Consider the following 8,464-nt stretch of genomic DNA (forward strand, 5'->3'; position numbering starts at 1 on the left):
CAACGATTACAACAAAAAGACGATTACAAGAATACAAGACTTCCAAAAATAGAAATACAAACAACGCTTTCTAATCATGGAAAGTACAAAGAAGCAGGGCGTTACACCTGCCGAGCAAAACAAAGGTGAGTTCACAGACTTCACTAAAAGCATGTATTCCCGGTGGTTGGGAACGGAAAACGATACAAACAACACTTTCCTTGGTCTGGGATTGCCTACTATTCCTGGTTTAAAATACTGTTATATGCTATTTATATTTCATGAACTAGCGTACTAAACGGAACTCTATCACGAAGTCCCCACTTTCTATACCGATTAATCGTCGGGGTCTGGCGAACGAGATATTAGTTGATAGCGCTATTTAGGTTTCACTATCCTCACATCGTGCCTTTTGAGGACGGGCGCGAACTAAGAGGCCTTGGAAAACCGTCAATATAGTGTAGTGATTTTTATTCGTAAAGAAAGTCTATTGTAGTAGGTGGGGGAGAATGGATATGATAGAGTATCGAGTCATGAGTGGCTATAGTTTTTTTGCCAGTGTATCTTTTATGTATACTTTTAACTAGTGGATTTCTCTCACTTCCCAACGGCTTTCTGTCGGGATCGGTTCGGTTCATTACAACGGTGCGATATAGACACATTGTCTACATTGATTGAAAACCATAAAAACCAAACGTGGGTACCGACACCGATGTTGTGTGACCGGTATTGGTTCAGTTACCGACACTCGATATAGCATACAGTAGCAAATTACTATTTTTCGAATACAACTCTGTTTTCAACAAATTATATAGTGTCACGTTGAAAAGCTAAAAAGTGAATACAATATCGATTCAGTTCGTCGCGGTAAATGTAACACCCCGAATTTCACTGTTAAATTTATTTTGACATATTTAATTGAAGGGGTTTTTGTCTACGAAGTGACATTGGATTGTTTAGAACTTATCGGGGGCGCATTTGAGATTTCCTGAAGTTAGTTCATGGTAGCTTTGGGAACAAGTTGCAAGGATTTGGATTTAGAGGGACCTAAATGCAAATTATGAGTTCTAAACCCTCCCGCCTATATTTATATGTTTTCGGGGTTGGCATACATGCTTACTTAGAATGTTTAATAAACGATGTAGTTTACCATTTTTTTTATTTATGACAGTAATGTGGTTTTAACATGTTCAAGTGAATCGTGTGTTACAATGAGTGTTAGGTGTCGGTATTCGTGCGGGTAGTTGTCTAGTATCGTGGGGTGCGTAGACTTATCTATGCGCATTTATGGGAAGTTACGATAGTTGAGATATCATCGTTGGGTAATGACGTGTCGTGGGTTTTGTTAGGCGGAGATGCAAATAAATCAGTTCTAGGTATTGTGTATCTAGGTAGGGTAGGTTGTTTATTGAGTCAATGTTTGTTGCTTGAACTTAAGGTCGATAGGACATTAGGTTGTTAGGAGTCCCAGGGTGATATCATGCCTATATAGTGTATGGGTAATAAACCTAAGGTGTTGGTTCCTCACCTTAGTGTGAGCGTGTGCGATTTTAGATGATGAGTGATATTTTTCTCAGAACATTGGGGTGAGCATGTGGGTGTGTCATTAGATGAGGTGAGGCAGGGCAGTTGTTGATCGGTATGAGTTTAGTGGCTGTCAAGAGTTGATTTGTCATGGACAGTATACATGTGTGTCTAGGTTTTTTTGTGAAAGATGTAGCACACCTAATGTATTTCAAATGATGGTTACATCTTATGGCAAATATATAGCACCCTAGTGGTGATTTAGGGAGTTCTTACCTCATGGTGATGATGAGTCGTGGTGACGAAGCCCTTGTGGCAAATATGTGGGTGATGAAGCCTCTTTGTGGTAGATACCTTATGGTGGCAATATGAAACGGATTATGGTCACATCTTCGTGATCTTAACAAATAATGTGTTAGGTTCCCACCTTATGTGCCTTTATGTGTTCGCGCTATATAAATCGGTGAGTGTCTCATGTATTTGTGGTATGAGGTTAATTCATGTAGTTGCGGTTTGTGTTAAGATCTTGTTCGATTTGGATGACTAGTCTTTGTGTCGGTGAGTGTCATTGGGGTTGTTTGGGTATGTGCAATATTAACTTGCTCCAAGGAAGGAGTAGGTGAAGGTGTTGTAAGTAGAGTTGTGGGTCGTTTTGGGTGACGGGTTGGTGCCATTATATTTTAATCTGGGGTTGATGTGTCTTTTGATTTGTTGGGATTTCTTACAAAGATGGTAGGTCAACTTAAGTGCTTTCGATGCAACTAAATTGTTTTTAACTTTAATTATTAGAACTAGCTGAGTTTTACATGTATGTTAGATTGTCCGCATGTTTCGGGTCAATGATCCTCTTGGTTAGTGGATAGGTTTACTCGAGAATGTGGTGGAAGGCATTCATACCATTTTGATTTAATAATACTTTTGAATTTTCCAAATGATTATGTATTTTTACAAATTTAAATTCCGTTGCGTCTTTTTGAGAAAATACTTGCTTTTTGAATGGTATATTGTGATGTGGCCCAACTATAGGACACCCAGTTTACGGGAAAAAAATAAACTATATTTGACCTGTTCCGTAGATAAAAATAAGCAAATACTATATCATATTACTGAAATAAAGAAAATTGAAAACAACATCACTTTATATTTTTTTGGCAACTTTTACGGTATGTACATTTGTGATTTGGTCATTTATAATTTTGTATATCACTATTCAGTATTCACAACTAAACTTTGAGTAAAAGTTATATAAAGCCGTAGATATAAACAGACACGTCACAACTCCATACTCGAAATCTTGTAAAATTAATATCTTAAAAAATATTGCTTAAAGATACTCATAGTTATAAAATAATAATAGAAAAAATGAGTATATCGTGAGGAATTATTGCTTAAATAAAGATAAACATAGCTATAAAATAATAATAGAGAAAATGAGGAGTATATCGTGAGGAATAAACATTTATCGTCGTGAATTTTATTCCTTAAAGAAAGGCCGTTGTAGTAGGTGGGGGAGAACGGATCTGACGCTGTATCGAGTCATGAGGGGCTATTGTATTTTACCAATTTTTCTTTGCTGTATAGCTTTTAATTTCTGACATCATACTTATTCTTTTAACCGTTCATATAATATTTTATACGGAAACCGCCACAACTCTTCCCACTTGTGCGGGTGTATTGACTAAGCTTATTTACGTCTTATAATATATAATATATATATATATATTCAACGTCACAACTGCTCAATTATTTATTAAGCATTATTTCTATTTCTTCTGCTCATTGCAACCTACTCCCTCGTTAAGTTGTTAACTTGTTAACTTGTTATTATACACTTTTTTTTTATGAAGGGTTATGTTAAATGTATTCATTATTTTCATTCTACCTTATGAAATTTTAAAATAATTAATACTCTTCGTTTATATAATAAAAGATAAAAAAAGATCCTCGTAATTCGGCCATTCTTAAGAAAATTAGGATAAAAATTTAAGAAGGTGAGCTGCGTTTAGCCAGCTCCTTTTATCACACAAATGGACTGGCTAGATACACCACATAGTCCTAAATTTTCATCGTACATACTTTCCTTTGAAACATCAGATGAAATATATCTACTTTTTTTTTGTTTTTTTAGTGTGAAAGAACGAAGAATATTCGTGATTTAACAACTTTAGAGTTTAAGGAGAGGAGTACGACAAGTATAAATGGAGGGGGTGGGGTACCTCTAAGACTAAATGGAATTATGGGCAAGGGCATGACGGCCATTATTTCATGTGAATAGCCTAACAAAATCCTTCTAAATCTATACGTATAGAATATGTGAATAGATTTTCACATCTATTTTATTTTTATGAGTTGTCGTGTGCGAAAGTACAATCTGGCCATTATTTCATGTTTTTTTCGTCTGTAATTGTATATTACAAATTATTTCTAGTAATTAACGAGCATAAAACTTTTACGTATATTAACTATACAAATATAGTAAAAACATAAAAGCTATGTTATTTTTCTCTATTTTTGTAATACAAGGTTTTTTGATCTTTTTTAGTATTAGTTTGGCATCGATACCTACCCACATAACGGAAGGTTTAACACCGACATGTTACACCATCTACATCATGTCCTGTCACTTTGTTATTCTCTTTCCTTTTCTTTTTCTTCTAGAATCACAAGACCTTTAAGAAGTATCTATAATAATATCTTTTTTGAATGACAAATTTGGATCACTCACGGATTATTGTTGTATTATCGTGTTATTAGTGGAATCACCCGATCATATCCATCTACACTAGTCAATAACATGGCCGGCTAATCCGTGCCATCGCACAAGGCCCAAGTTTTCAAAGGGCCCGAAAGGTTTTATAAGGTTTTATATATATTTATTAAATTATATATGTAGTATATGTATCCATTTGTTATGCAAAAAAATGTTGGTGGTGGAGTGGAAAAAACCATCTTAAGATAATGTAGAGGTCTTAAGTACTTTAAGTCTTAGCTCCACCACTAAGGTTTTATTTTTTTAATTCATTTCTCTTAACCACAATTTTGGGCCGAGTTCTTTTTATCGCCCGAGGGCCAAATTTTTTTGTAAGTTCTCAGGGACGGCTCTGGCCAATAATGTTTATACACCAATCCAGGAGAAAAACCAATAAATATGAGAAAAACTCTTTTTGTAAGAATAGAACCCAGAACCTATTGGTCACAAAATCTTATCTCATTCCAAAAATACTACTAGGCTATAAAGCCATTGACAAATCTATAATAATATTACATGGAAAAGTAACAGTTAATCCATATATCTGTCTCTGTTTAGGAGTCATCCACTAAGCCTCGCATGTTGAATCTCACATGAACACGGACATAACACGAATATTGGGATGTATATCACACACACGAACTTGAACATTGCTTCGTAAACGGCACTTTAACCTGAACTTTTTTCCTCCTACAAAACTATAAATCACAACGAAAAATAAATATGAGAGAAATTGCTTAATCGGCATTTCTGTCATTCAGCTTATTATGCAATAAGACTTAAACTACAGTCTATTTTTTTAACTTGTGACAAAACATACCTTTTAGGAGTGTTAATTTTCATACACCCCTCCTAGTATCTCTTTCTATACATAGATATGGAGAGAGAGAGATAGAGTAAAAAGAGTGTGGGAATAAGATTTTTAGGGTGTGGGAATAGAATTTATTGAATAAGCAGATAGTGAAGTTGACATTTTATTGTTTCTTTAATTGATTGTAATGGAATTGGAATGAGAATTCGTGCAGAAATTGAAATTTGATTTGTAATTTAGGTGTGTTTGTTTGCAATATGGAATGAAATTTTGATGGAATTAGAATGTAAATTCTCTTTCTTATGTTGTTCAATACCAATGCATTTTTTTATTGAAACCAACAAAATAAGTAGTGAAATCAACATTCCAAATCCCTCAAGAGATTCCATTTCATTCTATTCTATTATGTGAAATAACACTACCTTAAACTATACCTGACAAGAATTTCATTTTAAGTTCATGTTTTCTTGTGATCCTATAAATTCAAACTCCACTAGCAAACTTATTTTACACTAATCACAAACGATTGTGTAATACGTAGCAATTATCGGCCCAAGATCTTTGGCCCATTGTGCAATTATTTTTGTGAAGAAACAAATAGACAATCGCTATTGCCCTAAACACAGCACCTCTGATCGTGGGCCACATCCGGCCCACAAAATATCTTTATATCATTACAAATATGCTCATACAATTGTTGAAGATAATGCAGGATTTATAAATTTCATTAAATCTAGAAAGAATATGTAAATGTTGTTGCAATGTGATCGATGCACACCAACAATCACCATCTGAGCTTTTCTGGGAAATACTGAAATTAAAAAAAAAAAAAGTAAAATCAAATTAAACAAACAATTTATTTGAGTAAAATTCTTATGAAACCAACAGTAATTCATCAAACACTGCTTTACCTTTGCAATGAGGGACATGTAGTATGGCTTCACCTTTTCGACATCAACACGGACTTTGCTTTTACTGTAAAGATCATACTTGCTGCAGCCACATGTTTCTCATTAGATTAAACGCTAACATACGTTCATTCATTTATCAATCTTTAGTTATTCATAAGTTAATTAAGATTACTTGAAAATTTGAAGCCACTTCAAGTTCTCAGCATCCTCCTCATTCATCAAATGCTTATACGCTCCAGACCGGTGCAATGCTGGCACAACCAAAAAAAATGGGTTCATAATCATACAGATTAGATTCAAACATCCGCATTTGCTTAACTAAAACGAAATTATAGATTTTAGAAGCTTACGGTAGAACGAGTGGTAACGGATAATGAACAGTCCTGCTTGAGGCAGAGTGGTTCCATTTTCCTTAGCCACCTGCAAGAAACACATTTAGGTTGAAGTGAAATAATGATATTTTTATCATATGTCTTGTGAGTGTAACAACAAGAACATACCAAATACATGTAGTCATCATGACCCCATGAAATCATCACATTTTCCAGTCCACATCCTTCTGAATAAATGCCATTCTTAGTTTGATAAGCAGGATTGTTCATATCTGGATTTTCTTTAAAATACTGCACCATAAAAAATCAACTATTTATTATTAAAAATAAATAAAACAAAATAGGTTTTATCAAATTTGGCATGTAAGTAATAAGTATATAGGGGAAGGTTCATTTGACAAGAAAATTAAATTAAGAAGAAAAAGAACAAATGGCACAAAATCAAGAAAATTAAATAAAGAAGAAAAAGGAAAAATAACAAATGGCACAAAATCAAGAAAATTAAGTTAAGATAAAAAAGAACAAATGGCACAAATGGAAAATATTAAATAGTTTTTCTCTCAACTCATTTATTATTTATTATCTTTGACTAATTAATTTTTTTTTTTTTTTTGAAAGTTAACTATTATTCACAACGGCACACCCTCGAACGTAAGGGCAGCCAAAACAGAGACAACAACCGATTACATCAAAGAGAAAGAAACCCAATTTGACTAATTAATTAGTCATAAACACTACCATCCTCCACACTTAAATTTTTATTTACACACATCAAAATTTATCCTACACATTTTGAAATTTACCCTACACATTGAAATTTATCCTACAGAGCTCGTAGTTCATCCTACACACCTCGTAATTTAATCTACACTTTATAACATACCTTGTGGTGAACAATTGAGTCATCAAAAGCACAACCAAGAGGGTGTGTGTCACCCACAACTGCCCATTGTGGAAGCTCCCCAAATCTTGGAAGAAGAAGAACTTTTCCAAGGTCTACAATCCATCAAATCAAATAAAAATCAAAATATATATTTTCAATATGTATGCTCTAATATAAGCATGTAAATAGATATATATACCATGAATAAGGGCAGTCAAATGGAGCCAATCTTCATCTGGATAATCTTTCCTAATAGCTTCAGCTGTCTGCAACAAATGCTCGATTTGCGGTTCATCCAAATCAGGATCACTTTCATCTACAACTTCATTTAACAGCTCACAACATTCCCAGATGCTCATCTCCAACTTATCCAGTTTCTTATACTCTTCTCTCATCTTCTTCACCTACATTTTCACCATCCAAACCAAATCTCTTTTATTTTCCAAAAAAAACTGCATGAAAAAAAAAAAAAAACAACTAAAAAACAATACACATCATACTTACATAATCATATGTTTGGTAAATGTGGTTCATCCTATAAAACTCCTCCACCTGCTTCTGTCTTTCACTCTCCACATCATAATCTCTGTTACAAAAACCCATGTGATGTGAATATCCTTTTATTCACGTCAATATATAATATAATATAAATATTTTTTAAAGAGTATAAAACCTGAAAGTGTGACCAAATGCATTGATTTCTGGTGCATCAAACCCACCAGTACCCACATTATGATGAGGCACCATAAACCCTTCCTCCAATACCAGTTCATGGGTGTTACAATGGTTCTTGTTATCAACCAATTGGGGATCTATAAATAAATAAATAAAACGACGAATTAAAAGATGCATGGAAGATAATATTATACGAGAAGAGATGAATTACCTTGTACGGATTGATCGAAGCAAACAGTCATCTTGACACAGGAAATAATAAATAAACAACAGATAATATAAATGTAAAGTGGTGTTGTTTGGATGATGATCGATGAATGGATGATGATCGATGAAAAAATAGAGTGTTTATATAGTGTTTAATAAGAGGTACTTGTTTGTTATTTGGATAAGTTTCGAGTCCTCAACTGAAATAATATTTACAGGTGATTTGTTTTTCTTCCACACTCGCATCTATGGTGCGTGGATTATACTCTCGGAAAACCCGTTGTAGCAAAACCGGTGGTATAGACGCGCGCGTAAGTGTTATCGTATTAAATTAACTTTTTTTTTTGAAAGATATCGCATTAAATTAATGACTCAAATCCTACGTGTGTATGA

General features: G+C 33.9%; 1 protein-coding gene across 1 annotated transcript; it reads right to left on the bottom strand.

Annotated features, from left to right (window-relative positions):
• Positions 1-5,693: 5,693 nt before the first annotated feature.
• Positions 5,694-8,235, bottom strand: LOC110936772 (inositol oxygenase 4). The gene is made up of 10 exons (XM_022179176.2): positions 8,076-8,235; positions 7,863-8,001; positions 7,694-7,775; positions 7,389-7,593; positions 7,190-7,302; positions 6,475-6,597; positions 6,325-6,394; positions 6,147-6,225; positions 5,975-6,056; positions 5,694-5,874 (listed from the first exon to the last, which is right to left on the bottom strand). Exons 1-10 carry the CDS (start codon positions 8,104-8,106, stop codon positions 5,848-5,850), a joined length of 951 nt encoding a protein of 316 aa, XP_022034868.1. The 5' UTR covers positions 8,107-8,235; the 3' UTR covers positions 5,694-5,847.
• Between the last annotated feature and the right edge of the window lie 229 nt (positions 8,236-8,464).

The sequence above is a fragment of the Helianthus annuus genome, chromosome 4 (assembly GCF_002127325.2).
Source record: "Helianthus annuus cultivar XRQ/B chromosome 4, HanXRQr2.0-SUNRISE, whole genome shotgun sequence".
Taxonomy (NCBI): domain Eukaryota; kingdom Viridiplantae; phylum Streptophyta; class Magnoliopsida; order Asterales; family Asteraceae; genus Helianthus; species Helianthus annuus.

Coding starts and splice junctions, on each gene's coding strand:
- LOC110936772 (XM_022179176.2), bottom strand. CDS start 8,106: ATGACTGTTTGCTTCGATCAATCCGTACAAG. Junction 7,776..7,862: donor GCATTTGGTCACACTTTCAG/GTTTTATACTCT, acceptor TTTTTGTAACAG/AGATTATGATGTGGAGAGTG. Junction 6,057..6,146: donor AAGTGGCTTCAAATTTTCAA/GTAATCTTAATT, acceptor ATGTGGCTGCAG/CAAGTATGATCTTTACAGTA.